The sequence below is a fragment of the Barbus barbus genome (assembly GCF_936440315.1).
Source record: "Barbus barbus genome assembly, chromosome: 8".
In the NCBI taxonomy this organism is placed as follows: domain Eukaryota; kingdom Metazoa; phylum Chordata; class Actinopteri; order Cypriniformes; family Cyprinidae; genus Barbus; species Barbus barbus.
This window is the reverse complement of record NC_136736.1, coordinates 607,522-630,857: the sequence shown is the minus strand read 5'-3', so window position 1 is coordinate 630,857 and position 23,336 is coordinate 607,522. Positions and strand designations below refer to the sequence as shown.

At 42.4% G+C, this 23,336-nt stretch overlaps 1 protein-coding gene across 3 annotated transcripts in view; it reads right to left on the bottom strand.

Moving 5' to 3' along the window:
- LOC306874408 (protein NLRC3-like) overlaps positions 1-21,542 on the bottom strand; it is a 33,312-nt gene extending 11,770 nt beyond the window's left edge. Inside the window, exons 1-5 of one of the 3 annotated variants that reach the window (XM_079424437.1) lie at positions 21,448-21,542; positions 20,206-20,354; positions 18,463-18,588; positions 14,575-14,694; positions 765-2,651 (exon numbers count right to left, since the gene is read on the bottom strand). In XM_079424437.1, the coding sequence (XP_079280563.1) occupies positions 765-2,651; positions 14,575-14,694; positions 18,463-18,588; positions 20,206-20,333 (2,261 nt within the window). In that variant the 5' untranslated portion in view covers positions 20,334-20,354; positions 21,448-21,542. Of the gene's footprint in view, positions 1-764; positions 2,652-14,574; positions 14,695-18,462; positions 19,066-20,205; positions 20,355-21,447 lie in introns of all 3 variants that reach the window. The other 2 variants (XM_079424439.1, XM_079424438.1) reach the window with 2 other exon arrangements.
- Positions 21,543-23,336: the final 1,794 nt, after the last annotated feature.

Genomic DNA, 23,336 nt, shown 5'->3' with positions numbered 1-23,336 from the left:
GCATATACGACAGCGTTTTCCACTTCCTGCCAATATCCAGTAATTTCGCACAGCCATTGAAGAGGAGTGGACCAACAACCTGATCAACTCTATGCGAAGGAGATGTGTTGCACTGCGTGAGGCAAATGGTGGTCACACGAGATACTGACTGGTTTTCGGACCCCCCCCCCCCCAACACAGTAAAACTGCACATTTTAGAGTGGCCTTTTATTGTGGCCAGCCTAAGGCACACCTGTACAATAATCATGCTGTCTAATAAGCATCTTGATATGCCACACCTGTGAGGTGGGTGGATTATCTCGGCAAAGGAGAAGTGCTCACTAACACAGATTTAGACAGATTTGTGAACAATATTTGAGAGAAATATGCCTTTTGTGTACATAGAAAAAGTCTTAGATCTTTGAGTTCAGCTCGTGAAAAATGGGGGCAAAAACAAAAGTGTTGCATTTATAATTTTGGTCAGTGTATTTTTTTTTAAACAGAGGCTCTGATTTTTTGTTTGACATATTGACTTACGTATGTATATATAACAGAATATTCTGAGGGCCATGAAAGTTTTGTGAATATGATAAAAAATGCTGGTATTGGCTAAAAACTTTTCATTGCATGAAAAAAATGGTTGCTCACCTCTGGCCAACCTAATGAACAATTATATTGAATTTCTAAATACCTTTAAAAAAGACTTACATCTGATTGCTAAGTTATAAAAAATTTCAATAAGTATAAAAGTAACTTCAATGAGTATACAAGAAGAAAACACTCACAGAGCTTTTCTGCAGTTGATCACAGCTGGTATCAGTCTTCTTCTTCCCTCGTCTAATGTGTTGTATTTCATGGGGTCCAGCTCATCCAGCGGCTCCTCTGACATCTGAAGCATGTAGGAGATTGTTGAGCAGTGAGCAGCAGAGAGTTTCTTCTCTGAGTGTTTGTCTGATTTCACAAACTCCTGAATCTCTCTGAACAGAGTCTGATCTTTCACTTCCAGCAGACAGAGGAATAGATTGATGGATCTTTCAGTGGAGAGTCCATGTCCATCTTTGATCTTCTCTTTAATGTACTGTGTGGTTCTCCTGATGCTCTCTGAGCTGTTCTCTGTGTGTATCAGTAGATCCTGTAAGAGTCTCTGATTGGACTCCAGTGAGACGCCCAGAAGGAACCGCAGGAACAGATCCAGCTCTCCATTTTTACTTTGTAGAGCTGTGTCTATTGCTGCCTCAAACATATTATGCAGTGCAAAAAACTTTAGTGCTTCCATTGTAGTACAAAAATGGTAGTGAAAAGCATAGAAAGCAGCGAGAAACTCCTGGACACTCAGATGGATGAAGCTGTAGACTTTCCTCTGATGAATCACAGGTTCCTCCTTAAAGATCTCAGTGCAAATCCCAGAATACACTGAGGCGTCAGTGACGTCTATGCCGCTCTCAATCAGGTCCTCCTCATAGAACATCACATTGCCCTTCATCAGCTGTTTGAAAGCCACTTCAGCAAGTTTCATAATCACTTCTCTGTTGGACTGCAGGAGTTTCTCTGGATCTGTCTCTTCATACTTCTGGTTCCTCATGTTGATCTGAATCAGCAGGAAATGGATGTACATTTCAGTCAGAGTTTGAGGGATTTCTGAACTCAGATCTTCTTCCAGGAGCTTCTGAAGCACAGTGGATGAGATCCAGCAGAAGACGGGGATGTGGCACATGATGTGGAGGCTTCTTGCTCTTCTGATGTGTGAGATGATTCTGCTGGCTTGATGCTGGTCACTGATTCTCTTCCTGAAATATTCCTCCTTCTGAGGCTCATTGAATCCCTGAATTTCTGTCAGACGGTTGATGTATTTGGAGGGGATCTGATTGGCTGCTGCTGGCCTGGAGGTGATCCAGATGAGAGCAGAGGGAAGCAGCTCTCCTTTCATGAGCTTTGACATCAACACACCCACTGATGAAGTCTCAGTCACATCACAAACTTTCTGAGCGTCAGAAAACATCAGTGTGATTCTGCTTTCATCCAGACCATCAAAGATGAACACAACTTCACACTCCTCATAAATCTTTGAGTCCAGATCTTGAAGTTCAGGATGAAAGTCCAGCAGAAGTCTGTGAAGACTGTACTGATGATCTCGGATCAAGTTCAGCTCTCGAAATGGAAGAACAAACATGAAATCTACATCCTGATTGGCTTTTCCCTCGGCCCAGTCCAGAATGAACTTCTGCACAGAGACGGTTTTTCCGATTCCAGCGATGCCTTTAGTAAGAACAGTCTTGATCTGGTCTTTCTCCTCACATCCTGCTTCAGGTGAGGCTTTAAAGATGTCATTGCAGTAGATTGGAGAGTCTTGTGAGTGTTGTGTTCTGGCTGTTTTCTCCATCTGTGAAACCTCATGTTCTTCATTCACTCCTTCACTCTCTCCCTCTATGATGTAGAGCTGTGTGTAGATTCTGTTCAGGAGGGTTTCATTCTCCTGCAGTTTCAGCCCCTCAAATAATCTCTCATACTTGTTCTTCATGCTGGTTTTGAGCTGCTCTTTGAATCTCTGAAGTTCATCATTCACTGGTTGATCATGTTTATTCAGAGACGTTGTAACGCTCGTGTTGTTCAGACAGAAGACAGAGGCGGCTCCTCGAGAGATGCTTCGCTCTCCATCTGAAATAGGTGCTCTGCTGAAATATCAAAAGAAGAACAGATCAAAAATATTTAAAAAAAAAAGAAAGGATGTATTATTTAGAATCTAAATTGATAGAGATGTCAGTCTTGTATTTTCAGTATAATTTCAGTTGATCTGTTTAACACTCTTTGTAATGCACATTGTTCCATAGCAGAAAAATAGGAAAATGCAAAGAAAAGGAAAAGAGTGTCTTACAATCCTCCAGCGAGTACCTAAAGGCGACAGAGGAAAGGAACTCACTTAGAGCTTTAAGAAATGAGTAAGAAGAGAGATCAAAGTTAATTTTTCATCACTGACCTTTTTGTCCACAGATTGTTGTCCTCTGTCAGGACACAACTGACCTATCGGTAAGCCCCGCCCCCCTTAGTTACTGTTGCTCACTCGAACAAACACTGTCTTACAATGTACTACAGTGCGAAAACCTTGTCCCATGATGTTTTTGCACAATTTTGGACACAGAAGGCCACCAAATGGGAATTAAATATTCCATGGAGGGATTTATAAAATATTTAAAAATAAATACGGTGGGTAACTCGAAGAGAGGGTTTACAGATCACAATGCAAGCGGGAGAAGTCTCATATTACAGTCGGTCATCACGATTGCGGATGACAACATGCAGGATCAACACTGTTCATGTATCGCAGGGTACGATTAATTTAATGTACATTTAACCAGTTTAATATGGAGAGACATTAAAATGTAGACCTTCATTTATGTGTTTTTGACCTACACTGTACAAGACGTGAGAATAGTTTGCTATTAAGGTTTGTATGTTATCATGGACTCACTAACTTTAACGTTAGCTAGTGTTAGCCAGAGATACCTTGCTGAAACACAAGATAACATTAACGTTCTGCTTGAGCAGATGAAAATTGTAACTTAATTAGTGTATGAAAACCAGAAAATGAACGTTTTTGTCTTCATTTGTATTGGGGTTGAATACTTAGAGACATTTTGCTCTGTTTTGTTTGGATTCAGGAAATGTATTAAAATAAGTTATATTGCCCTTCCTCTCAGGATACCTGGAATCAGTGTTGCAAGTACCCCAGGCACATCCTTTTTCCATTTTTGAAGCATAAACCCCATCAAACCGATGCAAGCTTCAGATCTTCCAATGTTTCTCTATGGCACTGAAATCTAAAGATGTCTGAGTTCTGCTCCCCGTGCAACTGATACTCGACTGCCATTGGCTAGTCTGCGTTCGATGGGAGGGGCTTACCAATACGCCAATAGTACAAGCATCACAATCAGTGAACAGAGCACATTTATGCCAGATGATTGCTTGTGATTAGTGATGGAATGTTACCATTTTCATTAGCATCTGATTGGCCAATTCTAATCCGATACCAGTTTTTTTTTTTTAAATCAATATCAGAGTGAATCAGACAATTTAAAGGTGCCATAGAATGCATTGATACAATATTTTGAATTGTTCTCTGATATTTACATAGAAGGTATGTGGCTTAGTTAAGGGCAAAACATCTCCAGAAACTGTATCTCCATTTAAAACCGTAGGATTTGTCCCTAGAATGAAATGGTCTGTTATTACTTTATTTGGAAGGGTCATGAATAATAATGTGGAGCTCTACTCTGATTGGCTGTTTCACAGTGTGGCTCATTTCAGTAGCTCACACAGCAGGAAGGAAACACAGGGAAAATATATATTTCGATACTTTCTCACATAGTTATATCGTTGGGTAATTATACTGTAAATAAAATGCGGGCATCAGGAAGCTGCTATTAATATGCGGTGCACTGAAACTGCTTTCAAATGCTAGATCGCTTTCTAGTTTCACTTTCACTTTCGAGATTTACGATCGCACGTGCTCTGTTTATACTATACCTTTTAAAAATCATAATTAAGCATAATTGTGAATCCACAAAAGCTATGATTTAATTAAATCATTATATGCGATGCGGTTCTAATACAGTATATGCAGTTTAATTATTTCCATGCGTGTAGGTTAAGCTCGTGCGTCTCACACCGGCTCCGTTCACAGTAGCTCCACAGAACTGTTATCATTTACATGTGGAGCGTCTCAAACTCCATCTCTGCATGTTGTTGTGAGTTTGGGTTTATTATAACCTTCATCTGGGAATGCAATTTCATCAGATTTGTGAGGTAAATCATTTATAAATCTACACAAAAACAGGACATCGCGATTTCAAAATAAAAGCTCAAACCCTCACTCTGAGTTACACGGTTTGATGTCCACATATTCATGTAATTACAGCAGCTATAGCATTTCTGTCCTAAAGAAATGGCCAAATATTAAAGATTAAGTGGATATTTGAATTAAATGGTGCTTGGTCAATATTAAACAGTAATGTATAAAAACAATCGTCAGGCCGTTGGCGTCCCCTGCAGGCCTTTGTTGTGATGCGTAATCTACATAAGCTCTATTGTTTATAATACATTATGTATTTTAACAGTTTTGTTCAATAAAACCATATCTTGCTTTTGATACTTGTATTTGAACTAATTATTATTGCCTCACTGCTATATGTATTTTAAGTAAATGTAAAGGCTATTGCTCACATTTATTTGTATTCCCGAAAATAATATTAATAATAAAAACAATTCTCCTAAATAAATTCTGGTATATAATACTTCTGGTAAATTCTCCTTTCTTTGCTTTAAAAAATTATTTAATAGAAATTTGGATTTCGTTTGGTTTAATAAAATATTCTTAAGTAAAATTGTTGATTTTTTTTGTGGGAAATTAATAGTGTAGATTAGTCATTAGTGGCAACCCTTGTTCTAGTACACCCCTAAAACAAAATTAAGACTTTGTAAAAGAGTATAATAAGACCCCTTTAAGATTCGATCAGAACATTGTTGAAACATGAGGAGCCAAATTACACAAAGAGGCCTAAGACAACATGGATGACCGTAAATCAGATCCTAGCGCCAGCCAGCCTGAAGCAAAGCTAACCAACCAACTCTCTCGCAGCTTTGAACAGCTTGCAGCATTAACACAAAAGAACACTTATTGATCATCCCAAATCAGCAACTCAAAGTTAATGATCAAAGAGACAACATCATGATAATGACGAGTAAAACAATGAAGAAAATCATTGGTTGAGACTTCCTTGGGTTTTCCCCCACTCGGGACGAAGAGCAGGCTCCTTCTAGATCTTGTGACCTTTCGTTCCTCACAGAATACATCCTCAGATTTACAGAATGACACAGAGACTGACTTACATATGTAGATGCACCAAAATGATCTCAAAAGGATTTGTAAACGAATATCTATCATGTTCTAATCACTCATTGTGTATGTCCTTTTAATAACTACTGAATAGCTTAAGGGTTTATATTTCTGTTTGTATGCATGAGTTTGAAAATACTCTCTTAAACGTTTCTGTCAATCAATTCTTTTTAAAATGTTTCATATTCTTGTTATGGAAACCATTGTCCAAATTATACTCTGCAAGAGTAGGAAAATTCAGATCATGTGACTAATAAGAAAATGCATTGATTTATTTATTGGAAGGATAAATATGGCAACACCCTAAGCTAAGACACCCTTTGGGATGTGTCCAACAGCCGAGTTTAAAAAACTCCAACTAATTTAGCTTTTTGTACTTTTTGCCTTCAAGTATTTCTTTCAAGATATTTAAAAATGTTTGCTGCATAGCTAAAAAACACTAGTCAAATAAAATAGCATTTTGAGGGGAAAAACCTCTCATTCTGCACGAATCCGAATGTTTCCATATTTGCAATCTGGATGCTAAAACATTATTATGTAAACTAGGCTTTGTATTTCACCCACATTATCGACAAAAAGCATCATCTGTCACATCGGTCACGGTGAACGGCACAGATTGTACAGACTATTTAAATCAAGTAGTAACTTTTTATACGTTTCTTTAACTGTATTTTAGTTTGATAATGAACAGTCTGCAGGTGCATGATGTGACCTTGTTGAATCCGTGTTCAACACTATCCTGCAATTTTTACTGGTTTCAAAACACACAGTAAGCTGCATATTACCTGCTATTCATTTTTAATTAGGCTAAATGTAGGCTAAATGCTTGGCGGTTCGAGAATATCCTTGGATAAACTAATGCCGGGGCATTGCCATTGCTACTTACCTATGATGAATTTACAGCTGAGCGCGGGCATTTCACTCGTTGGTGCGTTCACGTCACATTTGTAAAAGCCGTACTACTTGAATTGTGATTGGTTGGCAGCAAAATTCAAATATTAAACACTAAAATAACGTTATTAACCCTTTAGGCGCCAGGGTTTTTTGGAAAAAATGCTGGATTTTGACATCAAGATTTCAAAAGCTTGTGTCTTGAAAGGGCTTAAAGATAGAGATCTACTGTAAATTAGAAAAATGTTGGGCATGACCGAAAGTTTATGTGGGGTGTAAATATACTCATTCTTGAGAGTATGGTACCTCTCATTGCATGGCACAGCGCACAGACCTACCCCCCACTGACTGCACCTGTCTGCCGGCGGCCCTTGGAGCTCAGAACAAACAGAACAGAACAAACAGCGCTCAGAACAAACGGCGCAATCTGGCCGATCATCAGAGAGCAACAGCTCTCCTATAGACACTAAGACCACGTCCACCCCTGCCACCCCCATCCCCGTTGGGCAAAGTGTTGAAATGATCACTTGTTTGTGCTTTGTGAACGATCGCGCCTTGAGCAGCGGCACCATTGCGCGGAAAAGATGTACCGGGAGAAGCGCGATCATTAGACGGCCGATCGTCATTTCCAAAAGGCAAATATTCCCCTTCAGAGTCAGAATCGGCGAATGACATTTGCAACACATCCTCACAGTACAACTTTTTATTAGCCATTTGTCGATTTTCTCTGACAAATCTCACAATTTACTATGAACTGAATTGCTTCCGCATCAGTGACACGATAGCTCACTTGCTCTGCTATTTCCTCAAACAATTTTGGTCTAGAATCGAAGTACTACATGTCTGCCATCTAGTGGAAGGGAATACAAATGAGATATTACACCATATTAGGAACTACAGCGTATTTCATGAAGTATGACGCCTTGTCGCAATTTTGTAAATTTGGCACTTAGAGGGTTAACCGGATAATGGCCATTTAAAATTTTCGATTCTGTTCGGAACTATTCAATTTGATTTCGTTTCAGTTTCTGGTTATGTTCCTGTCAAAACTTTGTTCGTTTCCATTCTATGGAAGCAGAAGGTTCTGAAACATAAAGCATGCTGAATTCCACAAATCGAAAAAAACGATGCATTGCAATTAACAGTGCTTGCATTTTAATGCCTTGTATTTACAGGGATTGCATTTTTAAGTCCTGAAATTTAACATAGTTGTTTATTTAAAGAGAATTCTGAGAATTGTTTCTAAACACATTACAAACGTTAGAAATGTGTTGCTGAAACACATTACAAAGACTCTGAACTATGTAGTACTGAATTGTGGAGTTAAACCGTTAAACAGTTTTTCATCAATTCTGTGTTCAGGTTTTTTGGGCGGGACTAAAACGGTGGCTCGATGACGCAATGGAGCCACCGAGTGTGGCCCCGCCCCTAAAACTATAATAAGTATGTTGAGAGGTCAAGTTCTTACTTTGTCTTTTTGAATGTCTGTGATGTTAGATATACAGATTCTAGGCAGGGATGGTTCTAGGGTGAATGGATACCCGGGTCTTAGCCCAGAGACATCAATATGTGGCAGAATACATACAATTTAAAAACATGGAGCGTTCACAATTCGCATCTAGAAACGCGAGCTGTACCGCTTTCTCTTCTTTCAAAGCGCACCGGAGCTCGCGCTCTCGTGGTGTTTGCCATTGCTAAGCAACCATGAGCCGCGCTCGCCTTGAGACGAGAAGGTTTCAGCTCACTGCAGCGCTGATGACCGTTGAGTGCATTTAAATAACGAACTTGCACGCTCAAACATGTATAGAGGTAGTATCAGAAGCATCCATTCAGGTTGTAGCGGTAGTGGGCGTGGTTTCAGCGCCGACAGCAGACACGCCCCCAGCGATTGAGAGCCCTGCTTATTTTTCAAAGATTTTGATAACTTATTTTAATTACTTGGCGTTTTTTTTATCATTCAAATTTGGCTGGGTGGTTAATAACACTTTTCTGTTGTGTGACAAACTCACATATTTTAATATCACTTTACACGGATTTCATGCTGTGAATATTTAAATTCAAAATATTTCACACACATTTTCATAATTAAAAATTCAATAATTCATATTCACCTTCCAGAATTCACTTCCAAAATATTCAATCTGTTTAAAAATACGATGATATTCGACAGACAAATTTCAGTCATTTTATTTCACTTTCCAAATTCGCTGCCATAAATTCAGGGGTTAAAATTCGGCAGAAAAAATCAGCGGTGCATATCCGGGACCCGCAGGAATAGCAGTAGAGCACCGATGCATGATCTCCAGCTGATGTCAGCCGCTCACCAGCAGGTGGCGCAAGCGGCTTTTAATGAAGGCCATATGTGGATCAAGTCATTCATTCACAAAAACTGATTTGCAGAAATGGAGCAAGTGCTAAGTAGAAGTTTTGATTATCGGGGCCTTTATTTCGGTTGCTTAGTTTCTGTAACTTTGTATTATGGCTTGTGTGATGCTGTGCTGTAATACTGGAGTTCCCCTCATATGAGACACTCCAGGTTTCCCCAACGACGCGTAACGCACCTCAGTGATATCACTAATACAGTGATATAAGACCTCAGATCTCAGAACACACTTTACTGATGATTATGCCAACTATATACAGGCAAGCAAATGAGGTCAGAAGAATGCAACGCGCTGCATTTGCGTTGCTTTCCCTTACCACTGATCTATAGAGTCGACAGTCCTACAAAGATATCAATACCACGATTAGTTTTAACAGTAAGCAACCACTTTATATCGACATAAAAAAGGAGTTCAAGCCTGCCTAGGTGTATTGTTGATGCAAATGTAAACCAGAGAAAGCATTGGCGTGTTATCACAAGGCCCTGTCTGACAATTCCACAGACTGGGTTAAAACGTCCAATGTATTTAAATTAAAATGAACATTTTAAATAACACACTGTCAAATTGTAAAGCTTGTATTGCTCATAATGATTTACAACAGATGAGATTGTGCCAATACCGCCCTTTTTATATATGTACAGTACACAATTATTTACATATAAATAATCCATGGAAAGATTTTTTTTTTTTTTTTTTTCATGTTCCAACGGTTGTAGTACGTTGCTAGGTACACAACTGACTTACTACAGGTTAGGTTTTGCCAATATCTCCCTTATGATATGTACAGTACACAAATATATCTATTTTTTAAACTACATGAGGGTTTTTCATGTTCCACAGGTTGTAGTACGTTGACATTTTGCCAATATCTCCCTTACAATTTACAATTATTTAAAACAAAAACAAAAAAAAATCTGTAAGACCCCAAAAAGGAATTGTTCATGGGTTGTAGCATAAAATATTGATGTACTTTATGTACATTAAGGGAGGTATTAGCACCTATAGTATTATAAATTTATAAATTTTAAACTATAAATTTCACCTATAGTAAGTCAGTCTAGTCACTAGGAATGTACTACTAACTTGAGCAAAAAAAAAAAACTTTGTAAATTACAGTAATTTCTTAAGAATAATTAAATACTGCATGTACAGTGAGGAAGATGTTGGCAAAATTTCAACTGTAGTAAGTCAGTCTGGTCCCTAGTAACATACAACATTTGGAGCCGGAAAATTACATTTTGGTGAATTACTGTAATTTCTTTCTTAAAAATATTTGTGTAGAGTACATACTTAGGGAAAGTATTGTCTAAGGTGAGATATTTTCAATATATTTTAGTCAGTTTGAGTAAATTATTAATTTACTGTAAACGTTTATTTGAATAAATTATTGAAATGTAATAATTAAATTTAAATAATTAAATAAATTATTACTTAGTTTTGTACTGTGAGATAAATGTGCAAACGGTCCCTAAAGCAGCCTAGGTGAATATGCAGCAAATATCAAACCGGTTTTCTATGGGAGAAAAAATGGTTTGGTGAAACTTGTTGGTTGTGGGCTCATATCTGCTAACAAATTTAATTTGAATGAATTTAATCATTTATTATCACTGAGGCAACAAACCACATTAAGTGTTTTCTTTATGGGAAATTAATGTGCAGTTTTGCGCGTTCAGTAACTTGCGTTCATATCCTCATTTGCATGATCAGTAAGATCTGAGTTTGGTCTTTTAATAGGCTTGATTGAGATGAGCAAAATCTGCATCACCGTTGATCACCGCGAGATGCATGCCGGTTAGAAAAGTGTCCGAGTTTTTTATTTTTATTTTTTATTATTAAACATATAACATTCACAGAGGAAATAGTCAAAGCATTAAAATACATACACAGCCAGACTACAAAACAGTAAATACCTAAATAATAGTAATAACAAAAAAGAAATATAAAGAGAAAAACAAATAAATAACAGTTACCATAAACATCTTTTAAAATAAATAAATAAAAAGTGTCCGAGTTACTCCGCCTTGTTCTGATGTCATGCTGACGTGTGCCAGAAAACTCTCGCGCCGGGAGGCGGCTGTCGGATTGCTCTCCACCGACTGTGCTGCAAGGTTATTTTAAACGAAAACTAAAATGAAGACGAAAACGATTGATGAAAAAACTATTTCGTAAACTGAAACAAAATAAAAATGTCAAAATATTTGAAAAACTAAAACGAAACAAAAACTAACTGAAATAAAATAATAATTAACAAAAATAAATAATCGTTTTCGTAATCATTACGTTCTCACACCTTGGCTGAAAAATATATGAGCTGTGTGGCGGTTTAGGGAAATACCTGTAAATGGCGCATCTCTGACGGAGAGACGCAAAGCGGTTTAAAGTCCTGCACGGGTCCTGTTTGGTAAACGTGCACCAGCAGTACTTAACAGAACACCCGACCCCTTATCCCACAGCAGCACTCATTTATTTCTGTACCAGACGAGACCATAAATAAATAAAGAAAATAACATATTCAAATGTGAGCCTTCAAATAGGCCTACGATTGCAGTTATTATTGAATTTCATTAGTCCCAGTTATGATTTATGCGCGGATGTTCACAGAAAAGTGCGCAAGACAAGACAGTTACAATATCATGATTATGGTTAAATAAGAAAAAAGACATATAACCAAATTGCGCTACGTTTATTTTCATATTAAAAATCTCAACACACCATTAGATATGACATTAATCTCAACTTGTGTAGATTTATGTAGTAAAAAGGCTTGCTTACTTTGGTGTATATTTGTATACTTTTACCATCTATCAATCTCAGCATGGGTTAATTTAGTCGCTAAACGTTTGCCTCACTCAAGGTTAAATTATGCTAAGTCTTTCGCTCTGGAAGTGATCTGTTGATTCTGCTAAACTTGAATTAAAACTGAAACTAAAACGGAAACTAAACTATATAAAAACGAAATAAAAATGTGTTCACAAAATACAAACTAAACTAAAACTAACAAAAATATTAATTAAACTAATAAAAACTAAACTGAATTTCTTAGCAAATTTGAAAACTATATTAAAATAAAACGAATTTAAAAATTCAAAACTATAATAACCTTGCTGTGCTGATCAAGAGCATGATGGGAAACGACTGACTGACGACAGCTCATTGGTTCAGACAACTGTGATGCTGCGTTCTCTGCTAAAATATTTTATTTGTTAATTTTTTTATCTGATTTCATGTGATTGTGTATTTAAATTATTCTTGAATATTCCCAAACACTATGACAGTGCGATCTCTGTCTGAGATATGTGATTGTTGTCATATTTCTATAAAAATTTGTATTAAAGTAGAAATGGATGATACATGACTACAAGCCCCCGCCACAGGCCTGTGATGAGGACACATCCCTCCCCGATGCACTCAACCACTTTTATTCACGGTTTGAAATGCAGAATGACACACCTGCACAAAAACTGCCCACACCTCCCAACGACCGGGCGCTCTGTCTGTCTCCAGCCGACGTAAGGAAGACCCTATCTAGGATTAACCCACGCAAGGCTGCGGGTCCTGACAACATACCTGGCCGTGTTTTGAGAGACTGTGCTGCACAGCTGACAGATGTGCTTACAGATATCTTCAACACCTCCCTGAGCCAGGCACGTCCCCACATGTCTCAAATCCACAACAATCCGGTACCAAAGAAATCACCTGTGTCCTGTCTCAATGACTACCGTCCCATAGCACTGACTCCAATCATTATGAAGTGCTTTGAGAGGCTAGTCTTGCACAACATCAAAACCCGACCCGACCCGCTCCAGTTTGCATACCGTCCAAACCGCTCTACGGACGATGCAATTTCCTCCACCCTCAACCTGGCTCTTACCCACCAAGAAAATAAAGACTCCTATGTTAGAATGCTGTTCATTGACTTCAGCTCGGCATTCAACACAATAATCCCAAAACAGCTAATAAATAAACTAAACCTGCTGGGCCTTAACAATTCCCTTTGTAATTGGATCCTGGACTTTCTAACCGGAAGACCTCAGTCAGTCCGTGTCGGCAACAACACCTCGAGCACTACCACACTGAGCACAGGTGCTCCACAAGGCTGTGTGCTCAGCCCGCTGCTCTTCACCCTGCTGACCCATGACTGCACTGCCAAGTTCAGCTCCAACCACATCATCAAGTTTGCTCATGACACAACAGTGGTAGGTCTCATCAGCAACAACGATGAAACGCACTACAGAGAGGAAGTGGCACACCTGGCTGAATGGTGTGGCACTAACAATCTGTCCCTCAATGTGGAGAAAATAAAGGAGGTTGTGATGGACTTCAGGAGAAACTCCGTTGACCACCCCACACTGACCATCGACAGCTCGACTGTGGAGAGAGTCAGCAGCACTAAATTCCTGGGGGTGCACATCACAGAGGATCTCACCTGGACCACCAACACCATGTCACTCTCCAAAAAGGCACAACAGCGCCTACACTTTCTCCGCCGGCTGAAAAGAGCAAGTCTCCCTCCACCCATCCTCACCACATTCTACAGAGGCACCATTGAGAGTGTGCTGACCAGCTGCAACACTGTCTGGTACGGGAACTGCAGTGCTGCTGACCGCAAGACCCTCCAGCGGACAGTGAACACAGCTGCAAAGATCATCGGTGCCCCTCTCCCCTCCATCCTGGACATTTTCCTTACACGATGCTCCAGCAAAACCAACAGCATCCTGAAGGACTCCACCCATCCCTCCCACAGTCTCTTCCAGCTCCTACCATCAGGAAGACGGTACCGGAGCATCAGAGCCCGCTCCGCCAGACTGCTCAACAGCTTTTTCCCCCAGGCTGTGAGAGACCTGAACTCAAACCACCCCGCCCCCCTCTGAAACCCCATGCAAACCCCTACCTCCTGAAACATGGATACACATACTTATACATAGTATACTTATAGTTAAATCTGTCAGTAGGTTAGTTGTGTATTGGTTTATAGTGTTTTTTACTTCATTGTTGTATGTCTGTATTTATGTAGCACCGTGGTCCTGCGAGGCACGACATTTCGTGCCACTGTATGTCCCCACATGTAGCAGAATAACAATAAAGCTCAACTTGACTTGACTTGACTAAATGCGCCTTTCTTTCGTATGGTATTAAATAGCAAGCACTTTGAGTGTCTTGTTCATCATATTTATATACATATAAAAGCAACAGAACTGAAATTATATTACGTTTATCAGCAGCACAGCACATGAGTGACAATAACGCGATTTCCGCCTTTGATCTCGTAGCTATCTGTTCTACTTCTAGAGATCAGGACTGTCTGTCTTGACTGTGCTTAGCTTATTTCAGGAGTACATGTGCTCATTTTGTCGAGTCTTGTCTGTGTGCATTGAGCGTGTTTTTGACTCCCATAAATCAGTTCAGTCATCACTACACGTTTATCCTTACCTGGGGTCAGAGGTTACTGGATCATCACTGAATTTAGGAGGATCATGCATGGATCTGTCACTCTTCAGAGACACACAGCTGTGATCAGGAGATGAAGATCTCTTCCTCCTCCTGGAGATCCTGATCAAAACACAGAAATCATTCTTCCTTTAGTTCCGTTTACTGTTCAGTCATTTTTTATAAGTACAGTTGTCAATGAATGAGCACGGTGCGCAAATTCATGTCAAACACGCAACGCACAGCAGAATAGCAGCATAATAATTCTGACTGAAAAATAAATTCTGCTAAAATATTTCTTGTCAGTATGAACCTGTTATGTTAAAAAGCTGCTAAGGGACTGAAAGTTGCTAAATCTAGTGCTGAATACACCCCCTCCTTGAACTGCCACCTTAACGTGGTGGAGGGGTTTGAGTACCCGAATGAACCTAGGAGCTATGTTGTCCGGGGCTATATGCCCCTGGTAGGGTCTCCCAAGGCAAACAGATCCTAGGCGACGGGTCAGACTAAGAGCAGTTCAAAAACCCCCTTATGAAGAAAAATAAACAGAGGACCGTGACGTCGCCTGTTATGGCGCAGCCGGGGCCCCACCCTGGAGCCAGGCCCGGGGTTGGGGCTCGTATGCGAGCGCCTGGTGGCCGGGCCTCCCCCCATGGGGTCCGGCCGGGCTCAGCCCGAAGGAGCGACGTGGGGCCGCCTTCCCGTGGGCTCACCACCTGCAGGAGGGACCGTAAGGGGTCGGTGCTAAGAGGATTGGGCGGCAGTCGAAGGCGGGGGCCTCGACAACCCGATCCGTGGACACAGAAGCTAGCTCTAGGGACGTGGAATGTCACCTCGCTGGCGGGGAAGGAGCCTGAGATTGTGCTTGAGGTTGAGAGGTTCCGACTAGAGATAGTCGGGATCACCTCTACGCACGGCTTGGGCTCTGGAACCACACTCCTCGAGAGGGGATGGACTCTTCACCACTCTGGAGTTGCCCATGGTGAGAGGCGGCAGGCTGGTGTGGGTTTGCTTATAGCCCCCCAGCTCAGCCGCCATGTGTTGGAGTTCACCCCGGTGAACGAGAGGGTCGTTTCCCTGCGCCTACGGGTAGGGGATAGGTCTCTCACTGTCGTGTGTGCCTACGGGCCAAACGGCAGTGCAGAGTACCCGGCCTTCTTGGGGTCTCTGGGAGGGGTGCTGGAAAGTGCTCCAACCAGGGACTCCGTCGTTCTACTGGGAGACTTCAATGCCCACGTGGGTAGCGACAGTGACACCTGGAGGGGCGTGATTTGGAGGAACGGCCCCCCTGATCTGAACCCGAGTGGTGTTCAGTTATTGGACTTCTGTGCAAGTTACAGTTTGTCCATAACGAACACCATGTTCAAGCATAAGGGTGTCCATCAGTGCACATGGCACCAGGACACCCTAGGCCGTAGGTCGATGATCGACTTTGTGGTCGTTTCATCTGACCTGCGGCCGTATGTCTTGGACACTCGGGTAAAGAGAGGGGAGGAGCTGTCAACTGATCACCACCTGGTGGTGAGTTGGATCCGATGGCGGGGGAGGAAGCTGGACAGACTCGGCAGACCCAAGCGTACTGTGAGGGTCTGCTGGGAACGTTTGGCCGAGTCTCCTGTCAGAGAGATCTTCAACTCCCACCTCCGGCGGAGCTTCGACCGGATCCCGAGGGAGGCTGGAGATATTGAGTCCGAGTGGACCATGTTCTCCACCTCCATTGTCGAAGCGGCCACTCGGAGCTGTGGCCATAAGGTCTACGGTGCCTGTCGAGGCGGCAATCCCCGAACCAGGTGGTGGACACCGGAAGTAAGGGATGACGTCAAGCTGAAGAAGGAGTCCTATCGGGCCTGGCTGGCTTGTAGGACTCCTGAGGCAGCTGACGGGTACCGACAGGCCAAGCGAACTGCAGCCCGGGTGGTTGTGGAGGCAAAAACTCGGGCCTGAGGAGTTCGGTGAGGCTATGGAGAAGGACTATCGGCTGGCCTCGAAGAGATTCTGGCAAACCGTCCGGCGCCTCAGGAGAGGGAAGCAGTGCCCTACCAACGCTGTTTACAGTAGAGGTGGGGAGCTGCTGACCTCGACTGGGGATATCGTTGGATGGTGGAAGGAATACTTCGAGGATCTCCTCAATCCCGCCGTCACGTCTTCCATTGAGGATTCAGAGGCTGAGGGCTCAGAGGTGGACTCGTCCATCACCCAAGCTGAAGTCACCGAGGTAGTCAAGAAACTCCTCAGTGGCAGGGCACCGGGGGTGGATGAGATCCGCCCTGAGTACCTCAAGTCTCTGGATGTTGTGGGGCTGTCTTGGCTGACACGCCTCTGCAGCATCGCGTGGCGGTCGGGGACAGTGCCTCTGGGGTGGCAGACCGGGGTGGTGGTCCCTCTTTTTAAGAAGGGGGACCGGAGGGTGTGTTCCAACTACAGGGGGATCACACTTCTCAGCCTCCCTGGGAAAGTCTATGCCAGGGTACTGGAGAGGAGAATACGGCCGATAGTAGAACCTCGGATTCAGGAGGAACAGTGTGGTTTTCGTCCGGGCCGTGGAACACTGGACCAGCTCTATACCCTCTACAGGGTGCTGGAGGGTTCATGGGAGTTTGCCCAACCAGTCCACGTGTTTTGTGGATTTGGAGAAGGCATTCGACTGTGTCCCTCGCGGTGGCCTGTGGAGGGTGCTCCGGGAGTATGGGGTCCGGGGTCCTTTACTAAGGGCTGTCCGGTCCCTGTATGACCGAAGCAGGAGCTTGGTTCGCATTGCCGGCAGTAAGTCAGACTTGTTCCCTGTGCATGTTGGACTCCGGCAGGGCTGCCCTTTGTCGCCGGTTCTGTTCATAATTGTTATGGACAGAATTTCTAGGCGCAGCCAGGGGCCGGAGGGTGTCAGGTTTGGTGACCACACGATTTCGTCTCTGCTTTTTGCAGATGACGTTGTCGTGTTGGCTTCATCAAGCCAGGACCTTCAGCATGCACTGGGACGGTTTGCAGCCGAGTGTGAAGCGGCTGGGATGAGAATCAGCACCTCCAAATCCGAGGCCATGGTCCTCAGTCGGAAAAGGGTGGTTTGCCCACTTCAGGTTGGTGGAGAGTTCCTGCCTCAAGTGGAGGAGTTTAAGTATCTTGGGGTCTTGTTCACGAGTGAGGGAAGGATGGAATGGGAGATTGACAGACGGATCGGTGCAGCTTCTGCAGTAATGCGGTCGATGTACCGGTCTGTCGTGGTGAAGAAACAGCTGAGCCGCAAGGCGAAGCTCTCGATTTACCGGTCAATCTACGTTCCTACTCTCACCTATGGTCATGAGCTTTGGGTCATGACCGAAAGGACAAGATCCCGGATACAGGCGGCTGAAATGAGCTTTCTCCGCAGGGTGGCTGGGCGATCCCTTAGAGATAGGGTGAGAAGCTCGGTCACTCGGGAGGAGCTCAGAGTAGAGCCGCTGCTCCTTCACATTGAGAGGGGTCAGCTGAGGTGGCTCGGGCATCTGTTCCGGGTGCCTCCTGGACGCCTTCCCGGGAAGGTGTTCCGGGCGCGTCCCACTGGGAGGAGACCCCGGGGAAGACCTAGGACACGCTGGAGAGACTATGTCTCCCGGCTGGCCTGGGAACGCCTCGGTGTCCCCCCGGAAGAGCTGGAGGAAGTGTCTAGGGAGAGGGAAGTCTGGGCATCTCTGCTTAGACTGCTGCCCCCGCGACCCGGCCCCGGATAAGCGGAAGAAGATGGATGGATCTCGTAGCTATCTGTTCTACTTCTAGAGGTCAGGACTGTCTGTCTTGACTGCGCTTATCTTATTTCAGGAGTACATGTGCTCATTTTGTCGAGTCTTGTCTGTGTGCATCGAGCATGTTTTTGACTCCCATAAATCAGTTCAGTCATCACTACACGTTTATCCTTACCTGGGGTCAGAGGTTACTGGATCATCACTGAATTTAGGAGGATCATGCATGGATCTGTCACTCTTCAGAGACACACAGCTGTGATCAGGAGATGAAGATCTCTTCCTCTTCCTTCTCCTGGAGATCCTGATCAAAACACAGAAATCATTCTTCCTTTAGTTCCGTCTACTGTTCAGTCATTTTTTATAAGTACAGGTGTCAATGAATGAGCACGGTGCGCAAATTCATGTCAAACACGCAACGCACAGCAGAATAGCAGCATAATAATTCTGACTGAAAAATAAATTCTGCTAAAATATTTCTTGTCAGTATGAACCTGTTATGTTAAAAAGCTGCTAAGGGACTGAAAGTTGCTAAATCTAATGCTGAATACACTAGTACACTAGTACAAGGCCCTCCCCCTCCTCCACCTCGGAGCCTCAGACCACATCATTGTCATGCTAATGCCTGCATACAGACCGCTCGTTAAAGCCATCAAACCAATACACAAACAGATACAAGTGTGGCCGGAAGGATCGTCAGAGGCACTTCAAGACTGTTTTGAGGTCCAACCGCTCGACCGATGATGCCATCACCACTGCCCTCCACCCAGCCCTCACACATCTGTACAAAAAAGACTCATATGTCAGGATGCTGTTCATAGACTTCAGTTCAGCATTCAACACAATCATCCCTCAACAGCTCACTCACAAACTGGTCCAGCTGGGGCTGAACACCTCTCTGTGCAACTGGCTGTTGGACTTCCTGACCGGGAGACCTCAGGCAGTACGGGTCGGCATTAACACATCCAGCACCATCACACTGAACACTGGGGCCCCCCAAGGATGTGTGCTGAGCCCCCTCCTCTTCACTTTGCTGACCCACGACTGCACACCGTCACACAACTCCAACCTCTTCATTAAGTTTGCGGATGACACGACTGTGGTGGGTCTCATCAGCAACAGAGATGAGACAAACTACAGGAGCGAGGTGAGCCGCCTGGCCGGGTGGTGCAGTGACAACAATCTCTCTCTGAATGTGGAGAAGACGAAGGAGATTGTTGTTGACTTCAGGAGAGTACACACTCAGCATGCCCCTCTGACCATCAACGGTGCAACTGTGGAGAGAGTGAGCAGCACCAAGTTCCTGGGTGTGCACATCACAGAGGACCTCTCCTGGACTAACAACACTGTAGCACTGGCCAAGAAAGCACAGCAGCGTCTCTACTTCCTACGCAAACTCAGAAGAGCCAGAGCCCCGACCCCAATCATGTGCACCTTCTACAGAGGCACCATCGAGAGCATCCTAACTAGCTGCATCACTGTGTGGTATGGCGCTTGCAACGCATCCTGCCGCAAGTCACTTCAACACATAGTGAGAGCAGCATAGAAGATCGACAGCTTCATACATCAGGCTGTCAGGAAGCTGAACTCCCTCCCGTCCAGACGAAACCAGCAGTTTAAATCTAGGCTGCAGCAGAGTCAGATTGTGCAGAGGACTCATCTAGTGCTAGTTCTACAGCTTCAGTTTTGGTAATTTCAATGTCTATCCTATCCATCTTCACCGTCACGCTGTAACACATACAGCTGTGGCCTCACCACAGTACAACAGTGAAAAGAGACCCCTCTCAAACAGTGTCGCATTCCGAACATTGTTTAAGCGGCATACACCGGTATTTTGTGTGAACCTGTATACCGCTCAGCACTAGCTGGTTGTGTTTATTGGTGCAGCAAGAATTGACCTGAATACTGAACTATATCTCACCTGGGGTCAGAGGTCCCTGGATCATCACTGAATTTAATAGAAAGACTCTGCAAAGATTCGTCACTCCTCAGAGACTCACAGCTGGGATCTGCAGATGAAGATCTCTCACTGATCTCTCTGTTCTGCATAATGACAAACTGACTTCACACCTGCATATGGAAACATAAGAGAACAAATGACACATAAACTTGGAATTCATCAATATGGACTTCGAGTGGTGGCTACGATCAAATCTCACATCTGGTCTCAGCTCGTGTACGGAAGTTTTTGAGTCAGCCTGAACTTGCGTGCAGCATAATAAATCTGGTGGAGAATTGTGCAGCATTTTGTTCATTTGGATTAAAAATTAAGGTTTTATATAAATGGCCAAAATTATTAGAATACTATTATTTTCAGCAGCTAAAAACTGGTTTTAAGTAAGTTATTTCTACCTTTTGCTGACAGGGTTGGCCCTGGCCAATTTGCTGCCCTAGGCAAGATTTTGCCCCTTGCATCACATTAACATTATGAATGAATTAACTAACTTCAACTAACAATGAACAATACATTTGTTGCAGTATTTATTATTTTTGTTAATGTTATTGAAAATTAACCTTATTTTAAATTGTTTTTAGTGGAACTATAAAAATATAGGTGCTGCCTAAGTCACATTTTAAATTATACACAAACAGTAAGAATAATTAGATCTGGTATTCCTGCACAAAACTGCATTCATTTGAACAGTTCTCTAGCATACAGTAGGCTGCTGTTTAATCTTCTCTTAACATCAATTTGAGAAGTGTTTGATTTCCAGTAGATGGCAGCAATGTCCTACTCAACTATAAATTTGAATTACCATTGTGTATGAAATGTGCTATATAAATAAACTTGCCTTGCCTATAACTTTCGAACGTTATCACAGTGAATTAAACTGAAAAACATACATCTTTAAAGTGATTTTTACATAAACTGTTGCTACTTTAATAATCCCAATTATATACAAACATTACTAAATTAGCCAATTCAAATTAAAAATAGGCTACCATAAATCCTCAAATAGGCTACTACACAACTATAGCGTAAATATATTATTAAAACGTGTTATCATGTGATTAATCTAAACTAAAAGCAGAACCTCATTATAAACTTTAGCGTCACAACTCAAATGGTGTTAATGTTTAAAGTTTGGATATAACACGACAGAGACGCGAAACAAATCTACAATAATATGAAATAATACCAAAAGCTGATAAATAAACTTACCTTAATGTGATGTTTATGGCCGTTTTTATATCTTCAAAACTTTCGCATTTTCCGTTCGAGTTTACTTTCGTTTTCGACTCGGAACAGTCGCCCCAGGGTGAAAATGCGCATGCGCAGAAATCCTCCTCTTCTTCTCGGGTTTATTGGTGGTTGGCAAACAACGGAATGCTGCTTTACCGCCACCAACTGGTACTAGTGTGTTTAATAAAATAAAGTTTTAAGCAAAAAATGTTTTTTTTTTCCATGTCATTTCATTGTTTAGAGCATTAAAAAAATTATTTAAAATGATATTTCATTCATAAGTTATGCTATGTCCTCAGTAGAGGACATCAAGACTCAATTAAAAAAATAAATAAAAAAATAAAAAGACATGAATGAACATGCATAGGCAAAAACAACTGATTTTTTAAATCACCAATACAATTTTAGTTTTCAGTATTTATTTAAAAAAAATTAACCAAACTTTATATAAAGATGATTCTCAACTATGTTATAACAGAATGATTTGATATACCATTTTTCTTTCTGCAAAATGGCCATAAACAGGTTTTCTCATTATATACAATGCATCTATAAACTAAATCTAATTTGCATGTGTTTTTGGGGCAACATACAGGTCCTTCTCAAAAAATTAGCATATTGTGATAAAGTTCATTATTTTCTGTAATGTACTGATAAACATTAGACTTTCATATATTTTAGATTCATTACAACACAACTGAAGTAGTTCAAGCCTTTTATTGTTTTAATATTGATGATTTTGGCATACAGCTCATAAAAACCCAAAATTCCTATCTCAAAAAATTAGCATATTTCATCAGACCAATAAAAGAAAAGTGTTTTAATATAAACCTTCAAATAATTATGTTGAGTTATGCACTCAATACTTGGTCGGGAATCCTTTTGCAGAAATGACTGCTTCAATGCGGCGTGGCATGGAGGCAATCAGCCTGTGGCACTGCTGAGGTGTTATGGAGGCCCAGGATGCTTCGATAGCGGCCTTAAGCTCATCCAGAGTGTTGGGTCTTGCGTCTCTCAACTTTCTCTTCACAATATCCCACAGATTCTCTATGGGGTTCAGGTCAGGAGAGTTGGCAGGCCAATTGAGCACAGTAATACCATGGTCAGTAAACCATTTACCAGTGGTTTTGGCACTGTGAGCAGGTGCCAGGTCGTGCTGAAAAATGAAATCTTCATCTCCATAAAGCTTTTCAGCAGATGGAAGCATGAAGTGCTCCAAAATCTCCTGATAGCTAGCTGCATTGACCCTGCCCTTGATAAAACACAGTGGACCAACACCAGCATCACTGACTGTGGGTACTTGACACTGGACTTCAGGCATTTTGGCATTTCCCTCTCCCCAGTCTTCCTCCAGACTCTGGCACCTTGATTTCCGAATGACATGCAAAATTTGCTTTCATCCGAAAAAAGTACTTTGGAGCACTGAGCAACAGTCCAGTGCTGCTTCTCTGTAGCCCAGGTCAGGCGCTTCTGCCGCTGTTTCTGGTTCAAAAGTGGCTTGACCTGGGGAATGCGGCACCTGTAGCCCATTTCCTGCACACACCTGTACACGGTGGCTCTGGATGTTTCTACTCCAGACTCAGTCCACTGCTTCCGCAGGTCCCCCAAGGTCTGGAATCGGTCCTTCTCCACAATCTTCCTCAGGGTCCGGTCACCTCTTCTCGTTGTGCTGCGTTTTCTGCCACACTTTTTCCTTCCCACAGACTTCCCACTGAGGTGCCTTGATACAGCACTCTGGGAACAGCCTATTCGTTCAGAAATGTCTTTCTGTGTCTTACCCTCTTGCTTGAGGGTGTCAATGATGGCCTTCTGGACAGCAGTCAGGTCGGCAGTCTTACCCATGATTGCGGTTTTGAGTAATGAACCAG